Source organism: Amphiprion ocellaris, chromosome 13 (assembly GCF_022539595.1).
Source record: "Amphiprion ocellaris isolate individual 3 ecotype Okinawa chromosome 13, ASM2253959v1, whole genome shotgun sequence".
NCBI classification, from domain to species: Eukaryota; Metazoa; Chordata; class Actinopteri; family Pomacentridae; genus Amphiprion; species Amphiprion ocellaris.
This window is the reverse complement of record NC_072778.1, coordinates 33,729,253-33,756,617: the sequence shown is the minus strand read 5'-3', so window position 1 is coordinate 33,756,617 and position 27,365 is coordinate 33,729,253. Positions and strand designations below refer to the sequence as shown.

Here is a 27,365-nt window from a genome sequence, read left to right as displayed (position 1 = left end):
AATCTGTGTGCTAATTAGCAAATATTGACACACTAAGTTAAGATTGTGAACATCATAAACATTACACCTACTGAATATCAGCATGTACAAGACTCACTGGTGAAAATTGAGTTTTTTAACCTTCTTATATGCCATATGGTGTTTTTTTATATGCTAGAAAACACATAATGAGCAAAATAAGTAGTCAATAGCATGGGTAAGCATTTCCACTGTGAAACTGCAGAGTGTCGATGACAGTCTCAAACACATAGATTCAGACGTTGGGGGTTTTCTACAAAGCAAGCCAAAGGAATCAATCCTGTCTGCTTCCAGGGTGGAACTTTCTGTATCGTTATTCAAGCATCTATGGCTGAGTTATTTCAGTATCAGAACTTGCTATTGTGTAGCGTAGAGTAGTCTTACAGTGTTTGAGCTGGGCTGGTGTGCTCGAGGTGCAGCGACCAGTGCAACAGTGGATGTATTTTGAGGTAGGGACAGCATAGAGCATCAGTCATCTTGGTTACTAATAATAAATATCAATATTGGCCCTGAAAAAGCAGTATTGACTGACCCCTATCCTACAGCACAGCAAACCCAACACGATGGTTCAACTGTTTTAAAAAAAATCTAAAAAAATATTTGTCTTGCTTTAAAGTTGGTTTGACCTGCAGTAGCTTCAGCTTTGGCATCTCGTATCTTGTCATGCATCAGAGTGTTTAAAGAGGGGAAAATATGATCCATACAATCATAATCAATTTTCCTATGGGATCCATATATATTAAATTTCATAAGGTAATTCATTAAATGAATTAGTTTTATTCAATATTAGCATCATCAAGAAATAGAATAAACAGCATAACACAGAGGTTCAGTGAAGGATAACTACAGCTGAGTAGCTCATTTGTCACTAGAGGACGTCTGTAAATGACCTACTGACAGACAGTGTCCTCAAGCTGCAAGAAGGGAAGAAAAAAATCCATACATAGGACTTACAACTAGATTAAATGGTGTTTTTTCATTCTGTGCTGTTTAGCTATCAGTTATGCTTTCCTGGTTTTACGGGAAGAATCTGCTGGAACTAGGGCAGACAAGGAGGGGAGCCTCATCATATATGATCCCTGAGCTTCTGCCTCATCTGGTGAACAGTCCCAACCAGAGCCAAATACCATTTATCACTCCTGATGCCAGACGCCTTAGTTCAATAACACCGAGAACAAAGGTGGGAGGCAAAGATGCACAGCTGCAAACACAGATCCTGGGCTGGACCGATGAATATTCATGTACAGTCACGTACAACTGGTTTGCATTTACAGGTCAGCTCCAAAACAACCACATGTTTTTGTTGTTCATTTGCAGCTACAATCATTGTGGTGACTGCACTGGTATTCAGTTTGATTTTCGCAAAACTGTTAAAACCAGCAGGGGAATGGAAATTTTGAGGACAGCATGGAAATAACAGTCAGTTTCAGCGTTTTTTTTTTTTTTTTTTTGGTTTGTTTGAATGAAAAGATTAATCAGGAGACTGATTCAGCTCAGAGCCAAATCATTGTTGTGTCTTCGAGGGTGATGCCTCCGTGACCTTGGCTGGTGGAAGGATTGAGTGATCATTCAGACTGTCAGTAGCAGTCTGACCTCTCTCTCTCTCAGCAGAATGACAGCATGTTTGTGATATCACTGGACACTCCCACCGCTCTGATGAATGCTCCAACCCAAGGTCCTGACAGAGACGGAGGGAGATGAAGAGAGGGATGGGGGGAGGCATGGAGAGGCCTGATCATTGGCTACATTAGATTACAGGCAGGAGAAGATGTGGTGTTTTTTTGTTGTGAAAATAAATCTTTTCTGTTTAAGAGAAAATTTGTATTTTGGATGATGCAAAAGGCACTTTGGTTGTCTTTTTTAAAACAAAAACTGCCAAATATTTGATAGTTCTAGTTTGTGAAATCCTGCAATTTGATGCTTTCCTTTGTCACACATAATAGTAAAGTGAATATCTTAATAAACAATACATCTGAAGATGTCACCTTAGGATGTGGGACATTACAACTGGCTTTTTTCTGTATTTTCTGACATCTTACAGACAAAGGGAACAATTTACTACTCGCTGGTCGTGTGTTTGTAACTCATCAGCACGTCTCTTAGTTACTTGAGGCAGTAAATCTTGTGACTTGTCTATAAATGGAGGCATTTTCAGCTGTCCAGTTGGAAACAGATGTGCTTCTGTTTTAACCAGTACAGCAGCCTACACAGGATAGTGTTTTGCTTACAAATCGTTTGGTTATCTATCATTCAGGTCTGTTTTCTTGTGTTTTAAGTGAGTAGTGATTGTGTATTGTGCTCCTCGCACTGTCTACACAACAGTACTGTGACTGAAAGCTCAATATAAACTAATGGAGGAATGAAACTGCTGCTTTCACTATGAAGTTTGTGTCAACAAATTGTAGACAAACTGTATTTTTTCCACTCTAAGGTGGACCTGAAGTAGCTATGTGGTTCTTATTAGTTAATGCATTTTAAAACTGTCACCAAGACACATGTTAAACATTGAGATTTCAAAGAGACAATAGATTTTCCAGTCTACTCAACACAATGAGAGTTTTTTTTTGACAGTATTTAGTTGCCATTATAATATTGGAGTGGCTTTAACTTTTGGTGTCACTGGTTGCTGCTCAGATTTCACAACACTTTAGAGTTTTATTTCAGGATTTAGTATCTGTGGCGCGGAAGATGCAAAAACCCAGAACTTGAAAATCCCATCAGCAGGGTCTCTGAATGGTTTGCCCAAAGTTTTACTTGGTGGATTGCTGTATCAACCTTTTAGAATAGATGAATCTATTTTCAGATGACCAATATCATTTTTATTGCTAAAGTTTGATGGTGCACGACATTTTCTTCTTAAAGCCGTGCCAGCTTTTGCATCTCTCATCTCTCTCACATTCTCTGTGTAACTCCATCTCCACTGTCCCTCTGCGTTTGCTTGCAAAACCATCACAAGTTCTCCTGCTGCGCGGAATGAAGCACAACGCAGCAGAGATATAAATAATATCTCAAAGTTAGAAGATACATGTAAACTTAATGTGACAATTGCACATGGGGCAATGGCTGACAAAGTTTGTTTTCCTCAGGTTAACTGTTGAAGCCAAAACTCTGGTCTACCCAGCTGCCATTTGGATTTTGTTGGAAACACCACTGGCTTCCCATAGGTACTTACTTAAATTGGGATATGGGAAATCTGACAGCAGGGTCGAGATCTTGGGCTCTTGGTTGTGCTCCTCAAGGCGTTCTACACCAGGGAAGTTGCTGGTGATGAGGAGTGTCATTGCTGTGGAGGGTCTGCTTTACACAATGTGTAGATGGATGGTACCTGCCACTGTAACATCAACATGCAACAATTGTGACAATATGATAAATGTTATAAAAATCACCTGTCAGTGGTTTTAATGTTGTGGCTAATCGTGTACTATGTATCACAATTCAGTCTAAAAATACCAAGATACGACTTTGGGTCTGTATTGCCCAGCCTTCCTTGCAGCTGTCTTTGATACATCCTAGAAGTCACAGATGAGATGCTCATACTCTGGGATGGCTTGTACATTAACCGCTTGCTCACCAGCTACCACAGAGTTATTAATAAACTGGGAAGAACACAGCAGTTTCACGTGTACCTGCATGTCTTCCACACAAGTCACATCTTTGTAATTGTCCTGCTAATAAAAAAACTTTTCAGGTATAATTTAGGATTGTAAGCATTAGTTACTGATCATACTGAAGACTTAAGATATTAAGCACTAACAAATAAGTGGCTTAAGTATTGTGATTGAGTTGGATTCCTTGTTTTTAAATTCTGGGAAAGTGCCTGGAGCTTATGCTGTGAAATAATACAGCTGAAAATAATGAACATGTTAGTATAAACTAAAACAAAACTTAACTTACTAAAAAGTAAACTTGGGTTTCATGCTTTTTTGTCTTTAATGATTCATTTCATCTCCACGCCATCTTTGTATTGCCTCTGTTCTGATTCTGCCCCACTCTTCACTCCCCTCACTTTTCACCACCAATCTCCCATTGTCCCTCGTGACTGAGCTCCCAGCATGCTCTTCCCTGCGGCTGTCAGGTCAGGGGTAGAAATAGCAGCAACCTCTCGGTCTGCAGGGACAGTGTCTGACCGCAGCGCTGTTGTTATCACCTGTCTGCCAGCGGCGGTATTGTCCTGAGGCAGTCTCTGCTGATTTAGAGTCAGTGAATTACACCTGTAGTCTGGTGGCTATCATTAGAAGAATGACTCAACAGCTCAGCATGGGAGAGGACGGAGGACTGTTTGAGAGCTCTGTAATGGGTTTGGACAAGGAGAGCTTTGCTGCGTTCAATGAGAATGAACGCCCTGACACAATTAGATGGAGTTATGTAATCCTGCGGCCCCCTAAGCTGATTGCGTACCTGGATTCTCTGCTTTCCTGCCATGCAACAAGTTAAATAAGCATCTCATTCATTTAAACATGATTGGTGAAAACTAGCAAAAAATCTTATAATCTTATTTCCACACCTTGCGCAGTTTTCATGCATGTTGTTAGTTTTGTACAACTTTGCCTTGCTGGGCTGTAAAAGAAGAGGATGTTATGCTGTGCCAGAGGTTAGTTTTGGCCCGCTTTCAGAAGGTCAGTATTGTAAGTACATGTCCTGTGTTTTCAGTAGGTGTTGGCACAGGCTTGCATGTTGTGCTTTTAGTCCCCATTATCTCTCATTCACACCTGATGGGATCAGTGTTGCTCGTTTAGTTTTACGAGGAAAAAAAATCCACTTTCAAGGGAATGTGGGGAGTTGAATGAGTGCTGTGCATTTATGAGGCTGGGTAGTTGATCCCAGTGCTGCTGCCAGCATTGTGAGGCAAACAAAGAACTAACACAGACTTGAGGATGGGAGATGGGTGATGAGTGGGAAATAATAATGCTTGCATATTTCCATTGCCCACACTGCTGTCCTGAGAAGAAAAAAAAACCCAACGAGTTTCATGCATACATTTTCTCCCACACCCATGAATGTGTTCCCTAGCGCCCGACATGCTGCGAATATGCCGTTGTCAAATTTCAAGCACGCAAAGAGTGCTCAGGCTTTGACAAGTGAAAAGCTGTTAGACTTTTTAAGTGATGCAAGTCCTCCGGGATTCATCCAGTGAAATGGAATCAGTATCTCTGTCACGCCAGCCCATATGCTGGTGCTGCTCCGACTGAAGCAGCAGAGTCCTTCAGTCAGCTATTCAGGTAGTCATGCCAGCTGGTTACCCTGCCATTATACCCCTTCCACCGAGAGTAGGACCACTCGTGCTCCTACAGGAAGATGGAGATAAGTAAGAGACTGATCCCAGCTGCTCTGACTCAGTCTCAGTATTATAAGGCTGCTTGTCTAATAACCATTTCTCTGCCTGAAGGTGCAAAGAGAATCTGTTTATAGCCCAGCGGAGGTGATGGACCTTTAGAGAGCATCTAATAGCCTATAAGTGGTTTGGATAAATCCATTCTCCTCACTCATTTATGATCGAATTAATGTATCATTTTGACCTCTTTTTTTCTTGTGATAGCATATATTCAAGTACTGTTAAGGCAGCATGTAAGACGCTGCTTTCCTGACTGTGTGAAATAGCTGTAGGGCTTGCAGGAGTCTGACATGTAAGCTAATGTATAAGGGGTAAGGGGATCCATCCGCTTTCTCAACTGACACAGCAGTGTGTGTGTGTGTGTGTGTGTGTGTGTGTGTGTGTGCGCGTGTGTGTGTGTGTGTGTGTGTGTGTGTGTGTGTGTGTGTGTGTGTGTGTGTGTGTGTGCAGCCTGTATGAGTTTGTGAAAAATAGAGAAAGCCTGGAGCTTACCCAGCTTACATAGGTGTCAGACCTCACAGCTTCACAACAAGTGTTGACAGAGCTACACACTGATCTTCCTGTGTGAACTGCACTCGGTACAGTATGTGGTGTAGTCGGGCCCCACGTCTGAAGATGGACTGATACATACATTTAAGAAATATGTGATTATAGAAGCAGCTTGCTTATGCTTGATGCTGAAATCCATCCTGATTTTTAATAAGTATACATTGTTTCAGCACCAAAAGGCAAATAAAATCAAACACATTATGTTGCAATGTTCTTTGCTGCTTGATACCAAAATAAAAACTGCATGGTTCTCATTTTTTGGGACTATTCTTAAAGAAACATCTGTCCGATAGAACATAATTTACCCTGATTTAGAGTTGTTGTTTTTTTTTTAAACTGCATTCACAAGACACAGAGTTTGTTGACATCCAGGCTGCACTTGTGCTCAGTAAGATGAAGGAGGGACAGAAGAGACACACTGAAAAGGAAGATTTGGTTGTGTCAAAGAAAGGCATGGTCAGTTTACTGGAACACTGATCCCATTCATAACTGTGACTTCCCACAATTACATGAACCAAGTGTAGTATTGACGTGTAAAAGTATTCTTTTTTCTTATTTTCTGTGCAGAAGCACTCCCTATGAAATCACCCCATTCATAAGAGAATGATTCATTCTTTTCAAATAGAGCCGTATTCAAGTTATCTGGCAACAATTTTGGTATTTTTTCGCACTACATATCGCAAAAGAACTAAATGTCTCAATGATAGTTTTCCCAATGTCATACAGCCCTAATTTTAATCAAAACAAATTGTGTGTTTTTCAGAAATGTTGAGTATGGTTTGTATGTGATTGCCAATATCAGCTTGAAAAAAGAAACTAAGTTAACGAAGTTAAACTATTTGTTTTAGAGGACGTAATTTACCATTTGTGGGCCTGTTAAGCCACATGTTTAAAATTCTCAAGACTTACAAGTAAAGTTCTCACTGAAAACTGCAAATGTGCTTTCAAAGAGCAGACAGTTTAGGTTCAACTCAGTTGGGATTGTCAACCCAGCTTGCAAAATAGTGCTTCAAATGTGTACGTTTGTTGAAGTATATTGAATACATTTTTCTGTCTTCAGCAGCTTATCACCAAGGCTCACCAGGCGGCGAGCGGAGCGCTGGACCAATCCGGTGCCAGCGATGTCGGGAAGTATGCAAAGGGGAAGTGGTCCGAGTACAAGAGACCCACTTTCACGTCAAATGTTTTACCTGCACCGGTAAGGAACTGAATCTGTAACAACACCACACAGCAAGCATTAGAGAAGACAATCAGCTGCAGTGATCACACAAACAGGTGTTGTCTTACACAGTCCCCAGTCCTGTGTTGTCCTGGTCATAAATATTGTTAAAGCTATATATTGTAAGATTGGAATTCCAGTGGTAGACCAGAAACAAGACATGCAGTATACCTTGGTCACATTGTCTGCTTCCATGCACACATCCTGACATGCTGAAAGATCCACTGTATGCACCCGTTTATCCATCTCCTACAACTACACTACCAGTCAAAAATTTGGACACGTCTTCTCATTTAATGTTTTTTCTTTATTTTCATGACTATTTACATTGTAGATTCTCACTGAATGCATCAAAACTATAAATGGACACATATGGAATTATGTATCAAACAAAAAAGTGTGAAATAAGTCAAAACATGTTTTATATTTTAGATTCTTCAAAATAGCCACTTTGATTACTTTGCACTACTTTGCACACTCTTGGCATTCTCTGGTTGAGCTTCATGAGGTCGTCACCTGAAATGGTTTTCCAACAGTCTTGAAGGGGTTTGCAGAGATGCTAAGCATTCATTGGTTCATTGGGCCTTTTTGCCTTCACTCTGCAGTCCATTTCATCCCAAACCATCTGGATTGGGTTCGGGTCAGGGGACTGTGGAGACCCGGTCATCTGACGCAGCACTCCATCACTCTCCTTCTTGGTCAAATAGCCCTTACACAGCCTGGAGGTGTGTTTGGGGTCATTGTCCTGTTGAAAAATAAATGATGGTCCAAATAAATGCTAACCGGATGGGATGTCATGTTGCTGCAGGATGCTGTGGTAGCCATGCTGGTTCAGTGTGCCTTCAGTTTGGAATAAATCCCCAACAGTGTCACCAGCAAAACACCCCCACACCATCACACCTCCTCCTCCATGCTTTACGGTGGTAACCATGCATGTAGAGACCGTCAGTACACCTTTTCTGCGTTGCACAAAGACATGGAGAGTGGAACCAAAGATCTCAAATTTGAACTCATCAGACCAAAGCTCAGATTTCCACTGGTCTAATGTCCATTCCTTGTGTTTCTGGGCCCAAACAAATCTCTTCTGCTTCTTCTGCTTGTTGCTTTTCCTTAGTCGTGGTTTCTTAGCAGCTATTTGACCATAAAGGCCTGATTGGCGCCGTCTCCTCTGAACAGTTGATGCAGAGATGTGTCTGCTACTAGAACTCTGTGTGGCATTTATCTGGGCTCTAATCTGAGGTGCTGTTAACTTGTGATTTCTGAGGCTGGTGACTCGGATGAACTTATCCTCAGCAGCAGAGGTGAATCTTGGTCTTCTTTTCCTGGGGCGGTCCTCATGTGAGCCAGTTTCATCATGGCGCTTGATGATTTTTGCGACTGCACTTGGGGATACATTCAAAGTTTTCACAATTTTCCAGACTGACTGACCTTCAGTCTTTAAAGTAATGATGGACTGTCATTTCTCTTAGCTGATTGGTTCTTGCCGTAATATGGATTCTAACAGTTGTCAAGTAGGGCCATCAACTGTGGACCAACCTGACTTCTGCATAACACAACTGATGGTCTCAGCCCCATTAAGAAGGTAAGAAATTCCACAAATCAACCTTGACAAGGCACACCTGTGAAGTGAAAACCATTTCAGGTGACTACCTCATGAAGCTCATACAGAAAATACCAATAGTGTGCAAATCAGTAATCAAAGCAAAGGGCGGCTATGTTTAAGAATCTAAAATATAAAACATGTTTTGACTTATTTCACACTTTTTTGTTTACTACAGGATTCCATATGTGTTCATTCATAGTTTTGATGCCTTCAGTGGGAATCTACAACATAAATAGTTATGACAGTAAAGAAAACACATTAAATGAGAAGGTGTGTCCAAACTTTTGACTGGCAGTGTACACGCTGAGTGCTACTATTAGCCCTCGGTGGGGATTAGAACGGATCAGAGATGCCTTGTAGGGGACTTAGGCTCCTGCTAAGGTAACTTGTTATTGTGCTGGCAACTTGTAAAGGATTTTCCTTTGGTTGTACGCTGTGGTCTAATGAGACTGACTTAACTGGCTTTGCAGTGCTACAGGTGAGCACTGGTGACCTACAATAGAAACAGTGGTGACATAATCACACATCCTGGTAGGCTATGTTTAATGTTTTAAAAGGAAACTTACTAAGCAGTGTCTTTTATAACAACTTCATTATGAGAAAGACACAACTCAAGACATAATTAAACTATTGCCTTAAGAATATAGGCCTAATATAAGTTATTTATGAGAAAAGACCAGATCATTCCTAATCTTACAAGTAAATAATACATCAAAGATTGTTTTTGCTGTATTCTAAGGCTTACATTGGCCACATGCTGTAGACTGTGTGGGCAAAACGATTTGCTAGAGTTTCATGTTGTAAGCAATTGGCAATGAATAAACGTGCGCAATTTAGAAAACTGACAATCTGATGCAGGGGATGTTCTTTTTTCTTTGGCTCAGCAAAATCACCCTGACTCATGGTTCCATTCCAAACATGATGCTGACGTGTAAAACTGGCAACATTTGCTGAGTTAAGGGCAGGTCTGAAATGGGCTTGTGGCAATCGAGTATCTGTGAATGTGCAAATTAGAAATCAAAGAACCGAGGAATGCTATTTGTCATGCCGCTTTACAGCCTGCAGCGAGTGTGCTCAGTATTATGTTAATACTTTCATTTCTACGGCAAAGACAGTCAGCCATGGGTGACTTTTTAAGTCATTTACAGATGAGTTCAGATGAGAAAGCAACAAGATGTATTAAGAAGAAATATGTGTTGTCTAATCACATTTTTTCCACATTATAAACTGCATTATGTGTTTTTACTGATATGTTTATTGAGCTGTGTAGATGATTACAAAATAGTGGTACAGTTTGATGCTTCTTTCATTTACGTAGAGCAAATTTTTGTACGTATGTTTATCAAAATGAATGAGAGTAGGCAGATCTTGCACTGTTCCTTCCTACTGAGTACATGGTTTTTTTCAAACAGCCAAACGAAGAGATCCAAATTGAGGAAGCATGGATTTTCCAGTTCGCATTAGATTATCTCTGCCACAACAAAAGAATAACAGTTTAATATCAGAGAGTTTTTTTGTCTTTTTTATATTGTCTTTGGATGTTGTGCTGGCTGCTGTCACAGTAAATCTATTTTTAATGAGACAGTTTGGCAAATGTTTGTGCTTCTAATTTGATCCCAGTGCCCATCTCGGTAAATCATTCAGTCCCATATACATGTGAAAATAAAATTGCAAGTTCAGCTCTTGGCACTGGAAATTATCGTCAGCCCTTAGAGTGACTTATGATGGGCATTTTGCAAACTTCCCTGGGCAGTCTGTCACAGAGAAGCTGAGTAAGTCGTGTTTATCACTGTCTCAGCTGCACCGCGCTGTTGTTCGGCAACCAGACGCTTTACAGTAGATGAACTCACTCTGGACTATTCATTGGAGGGTTGCTGTTTCATGTTCCCTGTGTGTAGCTGTCACACACGTGATAACACAAGCGTATAGTTCACTCATGCATACAAGCGTGCGCATCTATACATGTGTGCACGCTCGCTGTGGTTGTGAGGGGTTGCTGTGGTAACGGTGTGAAGGGGCACTCGGGCCCTGGTTGGTGGATATTCTCAGCATCTCTATGGTGCTATTAACCAATTGGAAGGCTCTCTTCTGTGCCCCAGAGAAAAAAAAATAAATGAGGGGGAGAGCACCGAAAGCGAGCAGAAAGGAGAAGAAGAAGAGGGGGGATGGGGGTGCTGTTTGTGTCACCTAAACATTACATCATCACTTGAATCAGGTTCTAACTTTCTCGTCTTCCTTTTCCTTTTCCTCTCACTCACAGCGGTGCCACAGTAATAGGAAACTGACATTGATCGCAACATGTTAGCACACCTATCAAACAACCCTCCCCTCTCCTATTCCAGAGAGTTCTCCTCTTCCCATGAGGCAGTGGGGCACTATTGTGTGACCAGACTCTTCCACATCCCTGCCTGTAATATGCTCTCCTGTATGTGCTTCTGCACAACAAGCAGTTTTCTAAAGCTTTCATTGTCCAGTGTGTAAACCACCCCCACCCTCACTCACAAACATGTTGCATGTTCTTTCGGACTTCATAAACTCCATCTATTCTCTGTTGTCTGTGTTTCCATTCTCTGCTTTTCATTAGTTCCCCACTTATTTTCTGAGGTTAAATGGTTCTGAATGCTACAGCAAGATGTAAGATTGGATTTCTATTTTTTATTCTATCTCTTTGTTGCTTTTTCTAACATTTTAATTCCTGTCCTTCTGTCTTCTTTTTCTTTCTCCTTTTCTTTCTTGATGAAAGTCACCCAAGCATGAAATCAATTTCTCATCTTGGGACGGGATGACATTGGCATGCAGAGTGCACGATTTGGAGGCTAATGGCTAACCTGTACTATACCATTGCGCCTCAGTGACAATCCACTGCCAGCATCCAATTGCCTTATCTACTACATGTGTTTATGAACTCTGTGATTGGGGTGTGTCTCAACATTTGATTGTTTATCTGGGTTATTGACCTTGATTGATAATATTGTGTGTGCCTCAGTCCGCCTCAGTTTCCACTGCAAAACCATGACATAAAATCCAAGCTATTTCCTCCCCTTTTTCCTGCATCTCCTATTTTCCTTTCTATATCTTGGTCTCCCTTTTCCCCAAAAGGGCTGACTGTGCCCCACTCAATAGATCATGATTATCCAGTTGGACACACTAAAAGTTACGTTCACCCACATTCTCTTATAGCATGTAAAAATACGTACAGCCACCCCATCCATCATTTTATCCTCCCTTTATCTTTGCCTACACTTTATAAAGCTACAATACCTCCTGGATGCCACATTATCATAACTCCTCTCTCATGCATTAGTCAGAAGAGGAACAGATCACTAATCATGTGCATTTAACCTCTCATTTGAACCCATTATACTGCAGCTGATTATAGCATCAAGAAGCAGCCACGCAATCAGCTCAAGAAAAGAAGTCTGGAAAATGCTGGAGACAGAAGCCAGCTCAGAGACTGATGCATCAGCTCCAGACAAAGAAAGAAAGCAGTGGGGGTGTAAATGTGGATTATGTGACTCCTGTACCACTTCTCAGTGTGGCAGCGGGCTGTAGTGTATGGACCATGTGGCGTTGTGTTACCGGCGTATGAGCTGACTCGTGCATACTGGCCCAGTGACATAGCGACCACATTAACCCAGCCTCCGAGGAATAATTGGCACCCTTAGATTCCAACAAAAACAGCGGGGCCTGTCAGTGGCACGAGTGCAGTGCTAACTTACACATAAACTGCAAGCGACGGCAAAATAGGTGCCCATACAACCAACTCACATCCTAACAGAGAACACAGAGGCAGAGAAACAAATATACAAGCAGGGAAACAGACAGATGCAAACACAGACAAGTTCACACATAAACTGCCAAGCCGCTCCCAGTAGTTATTTATTTTTGGAGACCCAATAGATTTCTCTCATAAAACAGTGCAAAAGGGAATAGCAGGTTTACACAGACAGGTTAGATAAATACATGACTGCTCTGCTACAGCTCCACTTCTGGGTAGTATTCTCACCAGGGCTCTTGTAAAATCGCAGCATCTTTTTGCTCTTTCTCTGCAGACCTGTCTCAGTCGGTCCAGCCTTTGTTTTGGATGCCGTTAGCCCCCATCACACAACCTCTATATTAATAACATCAACCTACTGTACTGTACCACTGTTGCTCTCTGAAGGCAAGGGAGAGACTGTGATAGAGGGACAGCTTTTGGGAACAACTAGAGGAAAATAAAAGACAAATGGAGACAAGTGAAGAGGAAAAAGAAAGAAAGCAAGGTTAGAAACAGAAAGAGAGACACAGCACAGAAAAAAATAACATGGGGGGGTTACAGGGAAGGGGAGCTTCCTGTAGCTATAGCAACCACTGATACGCTGGTCCAATCACCACACCAATGCATGGTTGCTAGGGAGAGATTCTGACGAAGGGAGAAGGGAGCGCGGCAGGAAGCGCCGCATCTCCCTGACGACTCCTCTGGATTTGGGACAGATGATAAGGATTATTCCTCTGCTTGATCCTCCCAAGCGTCACCATCCTGAGGGGTTTTCACACACTGAGGCCCTGACTATTGTCTTTATGTGTGTATTTATCTTAGGTGTGCAAGTGTCTGGCTCAGAGAAAGAAGGAGGGATTTTAAAATGATAAAGAAGATCATTAACCGACTACCCAGACAAACACACACACATATACACACACTAAACAAGTGCATCATCTGCTTATTACAAAGCCTCATCTCAGGTGGTGTGTTTATCTCTGTCTGTGATCTCATTCACGCCTATTTTCCCCTCAGCTGAATCTCTTATCAGCTCTCAGAGGGTTAAAAGCTGAAGGCCTCAGCAGCAGGGCTGGTCTGCTGGTATGAAGGGACTCCACTGGGCAGCCATCTGTCTCCATCAACTACAGCAGCCAAATGTGAGGGGAACCCTGTCACTCACGCATGATTTCTCTCTGCTTTAGCCGCCTGCCTCCCTCTCCTCTCTCCCCTTTTCCATGACAACATCTCCTTCTGTTTTCTGTGGCTGTTTTTCTGTAACCATGCTTGCAGCGGGGCTCTAGGGACAGCAATGATGGTCAGACAGTCCACCGCTTTGATACAGACTGAACTATCAGAAAAAACTTTGCTTGGATTTTCATGATATTTTGCGCAGATATTGATGGTTTCAGGAGGATGAATTGTGGCTTTCTTGATTTTCACTGATCCTCCTCTTGTGCTTATCACTAATTCAGTAAAACATCTTGATGAATTAGTATGAAATTTGGTATGAGTAATCTATATATCTGTATATAGTTTAATCTATATGTTACTGTTTCACTGCACTCAAATTCGTTGTTTGTGAAAACTTGGCAATAAAACCTTCTGATTCTGATTCTGAATTTTTGAATGAATCAAGAATGAATCATTTTGACCTTAGCATTCTGGTTAACTCTACTTTTCCTTAGTGCCATCATCAGGACAGACTTTATAAATCCTTCAGAGATACTTGGTCTACCTTTCAACCCTCATTTGTGATTGTTATCTTTGGGTCGTGACCGAAAGAAGGGGATTGCCGATAAGAGCAGCTGAAATGGGTTACCTCCATAGGTTAGCTGGGCTCAACCTTAGAGGTAGAATGAGGACATGCAGAGGAAACTTCTCCTCTGAGTCAAACGGAGCCAGCTGAGGTGATTCTGGCATCTGATTAGGATGCCTCCTGGCCGACTTCTTTTGGAGGTTTTCCAGGCACATCCAACTGGGAAGAAGACCACAGGATAGACCTACTACTCACTAGGGGGAATGCATATCTCATCTGACCTTGGAACACCCTGGGGTCCCCCCAGGAGGAGATGGGAAACATTGCTGGGAAGAGGGACCCCTGCCAGGCCCTGTTTTACCTGCTCCCACTGCAACCTGAGCTGATGAATGGAAGAAAATAGATGAATGGATGGATAATACTTGTATTATCCATGTATTATTACATGTAGCCAAATATTTCCCATCAGCCCTAACTGTACTGAGTTTAATCAGCCAACAGTAGTGTGCTGACATGTTAAAACTAAATGGTGAGGATGGTAAACACACCTGCTAAAGATCACCATGCTAACAGTTTATATAAAGCACAGAGCCTCACAGAGCTGCAAGTGTGCCTGTAGACTTTTGTTTCTCTCCCCCTGTCTGTCTGATCGCTTCTTCTCCCTCCCCACGATTTGGCACAACTTGAGAAAACACATTATTTACTCTTGAAGTGTTTCCTCCCATCAGAGGGCCTCAGATCCGGGGGAAGGGAGAGGGCAGAGGAGCCAGGGCCTTGTGTTGGTAGCACAGATGTCGGGGTGAATAGGTGAGTCCATCCCCTGATGAAACTTGTCACTGCCCAATTATATACACGTCCCTTTGCTAAACTGTCTGTGGCTGCCTGTATTGCTGTGAAAAAAAAGCCCTGGAAGTTAGCATAATGTTGACAGCAGCACTAAAACAATTAGAATACACAGTGGGGCTACTTTGGCGTACTATCCAAACCATGTCCATTTACTTAATAGCACTTTATGAAGTTCTAATAGGAGCATATTGAGCTGAGGAAGAGTCACGGTGAGAGGGGCTGGAGGGGCATTGAAGATAGAAGAGAGACACTGTGAAAGAAAGGCAAGGTTGCACTGAGGTTGAGCCCCGTAGTCACGAGAAGAGAGGGGGCAAACAGAGATAAAGTGGAGACCTTGTGCTCCGAGCCACAAAGATTTGGAAGCAGTTTTGAAACGGAAGGCCAGAGAAAGAGAAGGGGAGGAGGGAGGGAGGGTGTCGGGACTATTTTGGGGTTCCGGCCCGGGCCGACTTTGAGAAGGGAATTTTAATTGCGTCTGTTGGCTGGAGATAAATACCCAATCAGGCAGACCCCCTGTGGATGCCTAATCAGTGCAGTTCTAATGACCACAGCTGCAGACATCAGCCTACATGCTAACCTCTAATCACTAGACTTGTCATCTGTAGATGCTAACTTCCTGCACTGCCCCCAAAAAAGAGCAATATGAATGGGAGAAGCGTTTTTTTTAGTTTCCCTCATTAGAATGCCATTCAGGGAAAGATCATAAAAGGAGCAAATAGGTGAAGTGAAGCCTTTAATGTAGTTTAGTTCTATGTTTGCTTTACAATAATCCATAGTTCTGATACAGACAAAACTTTTTTATTAACTGAGGAATTCAACATGACCATGATATTTAATAGCAGCTCTGTACACTTTCCCACGAGCAGCTACAGTACAAATCCCCAAAGGCCTTTCATAGGACAGTAAAACAGACCGTACTGGTTCCAAGCTGGTTGTATCGGGCTGTTGTTTTTATGGGTGGGCATTCGCACCATGTGGTGCTGGTTGTGTGGCTGTGACCAGAACCTTTCTTCTCGGAGCCAAGCGAAGCCACAACTCTGCAGCAGCACAGGCACTAAACTCTGTCCCAGCTCCACCCACTGTGTTGGCAACTAACATGTGGAGGGAGTTTAAAACATCTGCTTGATGGTTATGACTGAACTGAGAGACATGAAAAGTAGAAGACCTGCTTGCAAGTAGGCTGTTAAAAGTTTGCTTTTAAAGATATGTAAGAAGATGCATTTAGTTTAGGATAGGAGTGTCCTCTAACAGGTGCAAATGTCACTTCCTTTTATTATTTCGGTCATTTTGGATTAATTTTATAATTTGATCAGATCCATCATCTGCATTTGTAATGATAGCGATTTCTGTAATACGAAAAATCCCATAAGAACAGACGGGTCTTTAAATGCAAACAAAGCAGCGACTAAATCTCAGTTAATGTGATCATGAGGTGCAAACGGTTTGTTTATCTTAGTAATGTTTGCAAACACAGCAGTTGGAACATTTACAGTTTGCTGGAAATAATTTTTGAGCCTTTTTTGTTTGAGTAAAAGTCCATTACATACATTACTAGCAAAATGTACCAAACATTTCAAAAATATACATGCTCAATATGCATAGTGCCCCCTTCAGTGTCAAATTATGTAGCTCAAAACATAATTATTCATTTTTTGGTGCAATAACCTGTGTGCACAACACTTAAATTATCATTCTGGGCCTTTCATTTCTAACACTATGTCCTGTTTTGTAAATTATTGTCTGTTTTAGTAAAATCACAGTATCCTGCTTAAAAAAAAGGATTTTCACCACTAATGTATTTCACACACTTACACACACACACATGTGGATGTACTTTTGCATGTTTGTATTATTTGTGGATGGTGCCTTTAATCATTTTTTTTTTTTTTTTTTTTTTTAAATTGCTCAGTTGTAACCCACATTTTCTTGCGGTGAAGTAGCAACAAAATACGTCACACATTAATGGCCTATTACTTTTTGTCACATTGAAGTGAGAACATGGTGTTTCAGTCTGCTTTTTGGTTTTAATCACAGATTACATTTGGTAGTTGAACCACAGCACCTGCAAATATGCCACCACCACCACCACCACCAGTACATCATTCACTCTGGGACCTAGCTGTCTCTGGGGCAACCATGGAAGGCTTACGTCTCCTATGGCAACTGAGGAAGGGGGACGTCCTTTGCAATGCATCCAGCCAATCGTCCAGTCACAAGAAAACAATGTGATTAGCCAACAGGTGAACCATCCATCCACCCCATCCAATCCAGTCTGAGCAGATCTGGTCGGCCGGCTGTGATTTGGTCAGGCGTCCGTATGCTAACGCATGCACTGCATTAAGCTAATTGAGCAAATTCCACTCATTTGAAAAGCAATCTGGGTGGAGATTGAAAAGCAGATCATTTTGAGAGAGAGACGGGGAGAAATCGAGTGAAAGGAAAAGAGAGAGAAAAGAGAAGCAGAGAAAATTATATCAATCAAGTTTCTACAATTTATTTTTAAAAGAATAAAACATTGTTTTAATTAAATGAATGGCATTTTGAAGACACAGTGATTTTTTTTTTTTCCCATGGGGAGGAGCTTATTAGATGTGGAAATATTTACCCTCTTGTTCCCCTTTTCCACGAAGGGATTGGATAGCCTGTGATTTAGGTTTCTGGTAAGAGCTTTAGTTAGTCTGCTTCAAAATGCAGTGGGGACACTTTTTGAAGCTCCGTGCCATTGTTCAGCGGTTTTGGAAATGTGGTTGCACACACACGCATTTTTATAAACAGGCTATTTTAAAACATAGAGCTCTGGTCTTCCTTATGCATCCCCTTTTCTTCCTTCTTCTGCAGTTCTGCAGCCACCTTCCCTTGCTGCCAATGACCCGTCACAATGATAAAGATCCATGATCATGTCTCACTGTACACACTGTCCCGTTTCATCATCCTCTCTCTGCATACGCACACTGCCATCTCATCGGGGATGGATTTATGTGTTTCCATCCTCCTGAGGGAGCTGAGATTGTTTTGTTTTTAAGTGAAGGCCCATTGATCTTTTATTACACCATTAAGTCAATATGCTCCACTCATAAACAGCTTGAGATTAAATGAGCCCCTTTGAAGGGTTTATGTGCATGTGTGTGAGTCTGTGTGTCTGTGAACTCTCAGCCTGCCGGCTAATACTGAAAACTGGGTGACTATAGGGAGCCAAGTGCAGCCTGGAGCAGCAACTCCAGTCTCAATAGAATGTATCGGTAATGGCAATAAGTTACTGGTAGTTGAGGTACTTCATTCCGTAATGAGAAAAGGGATGCTTTGTTAAATTTAAAATGTTTATTCATAATGACACAATCTACTTTGACTTGGGAGCAGTGTGGTAGAAGCAACTGGAAGCATCATCAGATGAATGTGATAGTGTTCTTGTGGCTGTTTATTCTTGTCGATAATATTTCATTATTTTCATGCTGGTTGACATTAGTGTAGACACAGTATTTTCCAGTATAATTAAGACTGCTCAATGAGCAGTTTCAGGAAACAATTTGATTAAACACACTCAGACTCAATTTTGGTCCAATTTTTATGAACAATTCTTTTGTGCTGCCTGTATTTCTGGTGTTACAGGAGTCACTTGTTGCCAAGGATGTGTTTCTAATTAACTGTTTCCAGTCATTGCAATCCATCACCTCCTGAGCAGAAGTCAGTAAGATGCAAAGATTTATGTATATTTATGTGTATTTAAGCTTAGATAACGTTTCCGACAGAAAGCCATGTCACATATTTTCATAGAAAACTGAAAACCCTTTGATTGTTTGTGTTTTCACAGTTTCTGTGAAATGATGTAATTTGAGTGATTTTTTGGGATGCCTTTCAAAGCTGCCAATGAGTTATGGAATTAACTCGGATAGCATAGGATGAAAATAAAGGAATTGCTTCAGTTATATGCTTGCTTGCTATTTTATCAAGAGTAATATGTAGAAACCAATGCTACCTTCATAGCTTAATGATAAATACATGTATGTAGCTGGAGCTAGTAGCGAGTGAAGCTTAGCTTAGCTTAAAATAAAAACTTGGGGCAATAACTTTCTGGAGCCTCTACTGTTTCCCAACTAAAATGTAGATTTTTGTACAAATAAAGCAAACAAGACATAACATGAGCTTAGATATGTAACTCTGAAGATCTTGTTGCTATACAACCAGGCGATAATGTCCACATGTTTGTAGTCTGAGAAAATTTTGAACTGTTCCTTTTATGTACCGTCCATTCTCGATTGGTCTGGTGGTGCATGGATCGCTACCAGCTGAGCTGTTTCATTGCTGGTTGCAGATGTGTTTCCTGCTAATTGCAGCTGTGCAATAATAATAGTGTCAGTGTCACACCAGGGCAGTCATCTTTGAGTCAAGGCTGTAACGGCCAAATAGAATCTAAATATGTGATGACCTTCATCAGCGCTGTGTTTTTCAGGTCAAAGCTTGTTTTTCCAGCCAGAGGTTACAATAACTGTCAACGCTTCCTGTTGGTAAACCACTCAGACTGGGTGAAACCAGAGACCAGCAGCCACACTGGCCACTGATCTGTGAAAATCCCTCTCAGCTATAGTGTTACACCCACTGGAATCTCCTGTCATTTACACAGCAAAGGCCTCTAGCATATATTCTCTGCTTAGGATACACAATATGGACACACATGCATAAACTGTGCACTCACCTAGTGCATATACAGCAAGTCATTTCGGTGTCTTCCTGAGCGGTATGTAATGAGTCTGCAGTCGATGTTCTGTTGATGCTGGGAACTTGCGGTTTGTTGTTTTGTCTCCGTCTTCACATTGTTCAGTGCAAAATGACTTTTCCACTGATTATACCATTATATTCCCATCAGAGTAAATTGGCTCACCACTGTCTGGAACTGAATAACTTCCCTGGCAGCCATGTGTGAAGACAAACATACACACAGCACAAGCAAACACACATGGCCACACCAACAGGTTCAGCACTCACACTGAAACAAACAGGACAGCCTAGTGTAGGTACCAGAACAAAAGTAAGAAAAAAAGGACTTAATACTGCTGAGTGGTATGTTGTTGAATTTATGTGGAAAGCCAGAAATAGCAACACTAATATCCACAAGTTGCTCCATATGCTTCTTTGTTTTAACTGTCCCACTCTCACGTTGTTTCCACCTGTTCTCTCCACAGTGTGTAACTGTGATCTGGCACGATCTGGCTTCTTCCAGAAGAAGGGCGAGTACATCTGTACGGCAGACTATCAGCGTTTGTACGGGACACGCTGTGACCGCTGTGACAGCTTCATCACAGGAGAGGTGGTCTCTGCTCTGGGACGCACGTACCACCCCAAGTGCTTTGTCTGCAGTGTCTGCAGGTACGCAATCACACACACACACACACACACACACACACACACACACACACACACACACACACACACACACACACACACACACACACACACACACACACACACACACACACACAACAGATATTCTTCTAAGTACAAGGTTCCAGGAGCACATTTGGTTGGCCAATGTGAACGTGATGACAGAAATTATTTTCTTTAGCTGCTAAATGCTCCACTGTGTTCACCAGATAGTGAATAAATTGACATACGATACTGTGTATAGTGATGTGAATAAGTTTATCAGTTTACTGTACTGGCAAAAATACTTAGGAAAAATGTTTTCACACATCACTGAGTGTGGCTGTTTTGATGTAATTTTGGATGTTAGGATAATTTTTACTCCCCCAACTAACGCGGCGGAGTTATGTGACGATTGGCGTACGTTTGTCTGTCCAGCTGTTATTCCATCTGTGCGCAGCATCACTCAATAACGGACTATCGGATTTGGATGAAATTTTCAGCGAAGTTCAGAAATGATACAAGGACCACCTGATTAGATTTAAGCAGTGATGTGACTTATAGTCTGGATCCATGGATTTGTTAAAGATTTATGTATAATTGCAAGATAGCAGCACGGCGTCACTGTAACTATGACCACAAGTGAACACTACGTCAGCTGCCTGCTGATGATCATGATTGTGATCCTACTACAAATCGACCACTATGGACTAATCGGGACTTATCCATCTGACATTATACAAGGAACAACTGATTAAATTGTGGGGGTGTTTCCGAGTCCCATCACTTCCCACCGCCCGCTGCATATTTAGGTCACACAATTCGGTATCCGTACAACGTACACATGCATAACACACGCCTGTGTTCACCGCAAAGTCATTTTGTTTGTGGGTACATCTTTATTAAATGACCACATTCTATGCTGAGCTCATATCTGATCAACTCTACTGCGCTCTCTGCATGCTTTTCTTGTACATTATTGTGATCGAGCATTTTACATCCTTGTGTGCAATTAAGCGTGCTGAATTTATTGGCTACTTGGGAGCAATGCAGTATTTACTCACCTTTGAGCTCTGTTTTGGTCTCCATCAGTTCAAAATGACAAAAGATGTCTCGTTACTTAGCTACTCACTTGCTAGCTGCTAAGTATGTCCGTTAGTATTTTGATAAATAACAGTTTTCTTTCTTCTGATCCCATGTATGCATCCATTGTTAATATAAAATGTTGCCTATTTTATTTTTTTGTTTATCTTAAAATTGCACTATAATGTTGCATACAGTAGCTGTTGCCCACTAGTAGCACACATTCAGCCTCCTACTTCACTTAATGTACAGTAAATGTCTGTGTCCTGTACAGATCACTTGACTTCTTTATCTGTAGTATCTCAGTTTCTGTTCTGTGAGGATTCATTAATAGCCAGTTAGTGAACAGCGTGATAGAAGAGAGGATGGAGAACAGAGGACGGATTGTGGAGACACTGAATAAGAAATCTATGACTGTTTTCTATGCCATGATTCATTATTTTCTGCCTCGTGACTCTGCAGTCTGCCTGAACCGATGCAGCACAAGTTTAAAATAAGAACCAGCAGGATGGCTTATTTTGACATGGTTTGTTTATGAATTAATGCCAGTCTGCTTATGATTCGTGTTGTGAGTGTCAACAAATGTGATAGACAGATAGGTTCCCATTTTGCTCAGCTTCCAACAGGAACATTAACCTGCTGTTTCGTACTGTTTGATTTAGTATAAGTAGGCCATCTCTCCTCTGACCTCCATCAGCGTTCACGTTAAGCTCCTCCAGAACAAACACTCAGCATCACCGTTGGCTTCGCTCCTCTTTTGATTTCATCATTTTCACTCTCCTTGCAGATACGTGCATGTTGTATGGGATTACCATTCTGTCTCTTTCGTTCTCCATCCCTGTTGGTTTTCATGTGTTATAAGAGTGATCTTTACTTACTTCCCTCCAGGAGAGCAGTGTTTGTCTGTTGTCGGGTATCTGCTTGACATTGGCTGATAAACACACAGTCCTGCCCAGCAGCTGTGGGCGAGAAGAAAAAAACTGAACTGACACCAACTGGCCAAAGACAGTCAGTGGAGCAGTCCTGGCAATGACAGGGATGTCTGTGTGTGTGTTGTCAGTGTATGTGGAGTCAACTGGAAGAGACAGCCAGAAGCCGAAGGGTGAATCTCTTCTTTCGTGCTCCGTCTGCCCCCTGTCACATTGCTCACAGTTCTTTCTTGTACCTTCTTTTATTCTTATCCCGCACTCCGGTCTTTTTTTTTCCCGACACACCCTCTTTTCCTCTTGCTGCTCTTCATCATCCTCATTATTTCTGTCATCATTTTCATGCTCTTAATCATCCATGTTGTCTGTCTTTATATCTTCATCGTCATCCCTTTTTCTCCCTGTCATCACAGACTTTGCTCTAATGAAGGCAGATTGCAAGTTTCTAAAAAAGAGACAGTGATCAAAGCCAGAGGGCATAACGTTGAAGCCAGAAATAGCTTCACTTTTGTGGCCAGTTTTTTAAATTTTTTTTTTTTAAAAAGGAGGGGGAAAAAAACATGCATTAAATATGTAAACACCGTAAATTTTTAAAGTGCTGAGAAAGGCTGACAAGGCAAGAGTGTCTTGAGGGAGGGAGAGTAACATGCAGGTAAAGACAAGGTCAAATACGGACTGAGACACTTTTCTGCACCGTCATAGCATTTTTGTTACTCAAGTTGGGCTGTATGGTCAGACACATGGAGAGGATTTAACTTGTCAAAAACAGGCTCCTATGTCAAAATCTGGCTCCTCCAGCTTTGCTTTGCTTTTCGCTCAGTGTAGCTTGTCAGTCAAATTAAAATCATTTGAAAAAATTGCCTGAGTTTAAGAACAGATGGTTAACCTTGGGACCAGCTGAAGGGTGAAATTAGAATAAAGCCTAAATGAATAATACACATTATCAGTTTTCACCGGCTTATGTTCCTTCCAGTATTTACCAGGGCCTTTGTTGAATAATTTGTATGCTGAAATGTCTCTGCTGGCTCATCTGTTCAGCTCACTTGTCCGTCCTTTGTGTTTTATGTATGGACGTTGTTCTTCTTTGAATACAGTGAAAGCACACAGGAGCAAACATATAATACTGTATGTGCCAGATCCTCCCCACACAGTTGTAAAATGCTCCTGGCTCGCTAGAAGCACACGACTTTATGTACCTCCCCTCTGAACGTCTCTAAGTGACTACATGGATGTACAGCACTCGTGTGCTGACTGTGAGCTCTGCTGGAGACTCAAGCCTCCCTCTGGGTCTTGGCTCCGGCTCCAGGCCTCGACGGGGAAGTAAAAGGATTACTGCCGTCTATGTCTTTTAAACAGCCTTCCCTAAGCCTTTTAGCTCCCCATTCATTCTCGCATCCTCCCTAGTCATAAAGAAATCAATCTGTCTCCTCGAAAAGGAGAGGAGAGAGAGTCAAAACAGTACATCGTGGTATGGCAGAATTGATTTTGTTGTCTCGCTGTCATGTTCTCTGCCTGTCAGCACATCTGTTTGTGTGTTTCCTCGTCTTTACTGTACTGTGGCTTGAAGAAAACAGTGACCTGGTGGCACCCATTGTTTAGGGAGACAAACTGGATGGCTAGACTGAGAGAGAAATTGGCGGTTAAGATCAGTATGCGCTCCACACAATCCCCCTAATAAGTTTTTATTCTCTCTGTGAGACGGTTTTCCTTTTAGAAGCCTTTGGCAGCATCACATTATCGCCTCTTTAATCACAGAGCAGCCAGGTGCTCCTGCAACAATCAACGTCCTATTAGTCTGTCATCACAACTGTTTGCAAATGTATTTTCAGGTTCATAGAGGATGTCAACCTGCTTTCAGCTTGTGTCAGCAGGATTATGGCCTGTCTGTCACCCAATCATGTTCCTGCCAGCGCCCATTTGTTATTTTCATGCGAACACTACACTTGGATGTAAACACAGAGCATCACTGCAGGCATTCTATCTCCTATTGTGCTCTGGTTGCTAATTCTCTCTCTCTCCCTGTTTTTTTTTTTTTTTTTCCAGTAAACCCTTCCCAATCGGAGACAGGGTGACGTTCAGTGGAAAGGACTGCGTGTGCCAGCAGTGCTCCCACACACTTGTCAAGTCAAATGAACCGATCAAGATCCACGGGCCCAGCCGTAAGTCCGGAGTCTGCCTCGCTCTGTCCGTTCTGTTTAGGGCCACCAGGCGCTACCGTGCGCCGAGTCTAATGCGATGTGTCCATAAAGCCTATTTAGCTCATTTAGCTAATCAAGTGTCTGTCAAATCACTGCTCTGACCTGTCGTGTTGATCTGCCAGCTGAGAATTATGCAACACAAACAGACACATCATTCATTCATTACCGTCAGTGCAGGGAATAGAGGATTTTACGTATTCACTGCACATTCATCCATGTACACTTGTTAGCATAAGTAAATCATAAGCTGAATATTTTGTGTGCACGTGTCAGGGTGCGTAGTCCTACTTTTTTTCAGCAGGAAAATGACAAATTATCATCACCCAACAGCGAGATAGTGACTGATAGTGAATCATTTGTTAAGTATACAGACAGCAGGCTGCTGCTCACTGGCTGTGCAGTAATAACAGATGGTAGAGAGGCAGTGAATAACTGTCCCCCCCAGACTGCTCCATTCACAAGAATAAAATCTAAACAGCTCCCCAGGTACATGTTCATCATTCTGTCTTATGAGGATGCAATTCGTGAGACGAGACACAGAGTGGAGTCACTAAATTTAACGCACTGCCTCATTTCGCAAAAACAAGCAGGATATGTAAGAATACAAGTATATGCTTAGGATGGAAAAGTGGCAGGCACACATTTGCAAAGAGGAAAATGCCAAAACCAGGCATTGGAACAACCCAGTTAATGTATTATTAGTTGAAATTTGCTTAATTCAGCAAAAATGAACCAGATAATTAAGTTTTCCAGTCATAGATAGATAGATAGATAGATAGATAGATAGATAGATAGATAGATAGATAGATAGATAGATAGATAGATAGATAGATAGATAGATAGATAGATAGATAGATACTTTATTAATCCCGAGGGAAATTCAAAAAGAGTCTTAGCTAGAGTTCCTGCCCCATCTGTCTCAAGGATGACCCCAATTAGCTCCCTAAATCCCAAACCAGTTCTGGGCATTTCTGTTCAATACTGTAGGCTAATTTTTCACTGCAATATAAAGTTCTGGATCTCTATGGAAACAACACAATCGTTGTGAGAAGAGGGAATTGAAAAATGTCTTTTGTACATTATAGCAGAATTCTAATGCCATAAATCATGAAATAGAATAAAACAAAAACAAAAGTTTAATTTCTTTGATCATTTTTTTTTTTATTGAAAAAACCTGGAATCAACATGTGCAAAATTCTTCCAGCTGACTACAGGTGTCACAAATGCTGGGACAAAATGGTGACGCTGCATGCTACAGATATTTTGCTGTTTACATTTTTATTTTATTTCCATGCTTATAGAAACACAGCCTGCAGTTCAGCTGAAACGTCTCTGAATTTTTGTCACATTATTGTTATTCACAGCTTAGTTACTATTAGCTTCACGGATGTGCCGAGGAGCATAGGATTTTTAGTTTTTTTGCAGAATCTGGATACAGCAAATTAATTTTACATTAGACCGGTAGAATAAAGTGTTTATGTCGAATGTTTTCCACTGGAACCACATGTCACATGGGATTCATTCACAGACTGTTGCATAGTTAAAATCTGGTCATTCGTTCTGTGTTTACAGTTTCTGGCGCTAATAAATGGTGTAATTTGGTATTTTTTTCAAAAGAGAACATACCTTTCAAACCAAATGGCAGATTTCGGGCTGTAGAGGGTTAATGCTAAAATTTTACTTTATGTCTTTTATGGCTCATCAGGAAATTATCAAGCAAACTGGAGTGACACACGGATGTTATTAATTACAGAGAAATAACCTGCTTAATGTAGTGAATCTTCAGTGCGAGAGCCAGTCTTCAATGACTAGACATAATGCTCAGTTAAATACAGTTGAGGCTTTGGATACTTCTCATTCACCATCATAAAGTTTATATTTGGGTGTCACATAGGCCACCTATAGGGTTTGTGTAAACCTGAAGTTTCTTCATGTCATCCTTCTCACTTACTCTCTAGATTTTCTATGTGCCTCTTGACTAAATGCTGCTATAAACCAAGTGAAAAATTGCTGAAAAAAGCAAGGGTATATGTGTATGTCTTTATATACTGTATATTTACTAAAAAACAAAAATGAAAAAAAAAACATATAAAAGACAAAAGTTGCACTTATGACCCAAATCAATGATGTTTTTTTCTGTAGGGGTACTTATATACTTCTGCATTCATCCGGTTGCCTCAGTTAGCAGTGAAATCATCAATAAATGGCAATTTGCCAGTTCCATTTACAGGTATAAATGCCGGAGTGATAACAGAAGCACCACTACGTTTGACAGATAAGGTGGTAATGTTTGGGTCATGAACTGTTCTTTTTCTTCTTTACACTTTTCTCTTTCCATCACCTTGATAGAGGTTGATTTTTGTTGAATTACTTGTGAACCTTTGCAGTTTGGACGCTATGTGTTAAAATGGTTATCTCACCCACACAGTTCTTTCTATGTTGATTTGCACCCACTCAAATTAAAACTGGGACTTTAATGTAGAATCCATTAATTTTAAAACAAACTGCTGAAGCACAGAGCCCAAAGAACAAATTCTGCCCAAATAAATATAAGGTGTGAATTGTATAAACTTATTTCCTAAAATGTCTCCTGTAGCACTCATGTCTTCACGCTAAAACTGCCAAACATTTCACACATCTGTCTGTGCCACAGTATGTTGATTTGACAGCTGATGAAAACGACTTCAGTTACATCACAGGTGAAGGTGTGGCAAGAACAGTGCAGAAGCAGTTTTCTTTCA

At 41.4% G+C, this 27,365-nt stretch overlaps 1 protein-coding gene across 8 annotated transcripts in view; it reads left to right on the top strand.

Moving 5' to 3' along the window:
• The window catches only part of ablim3 (actin binding LIM protein family, member 3), a 49,064-nt gene that overhangs the window by 2,641 nt on the left and 19,058 nt on the right, over nt 1–27,365 (top strand). For 7 of the 8 annotated variants that reach the window (XM_035942881.2, XM_035942877.2, XM_035942880.2 and 4 more), the window contains exons 2-4: nt 6,960–7,097; nt 20,240–20,423; nt 24,470–24,585. In XM_035942881.2, coding sequence (XP_035798774.2) covers nt 6,960–7,097; nt 20,240–20,423; nt 24,470–24,585 — 438 coding nt within the window. The remainder of the gene's footprint in view (nt 1–6,959; nt 7,098–20,239; nt 20,424–24,469; nt 24,586–27,365) is intronic. The other variant, XM_035942876.2, reaches the window with a different exon arrangement.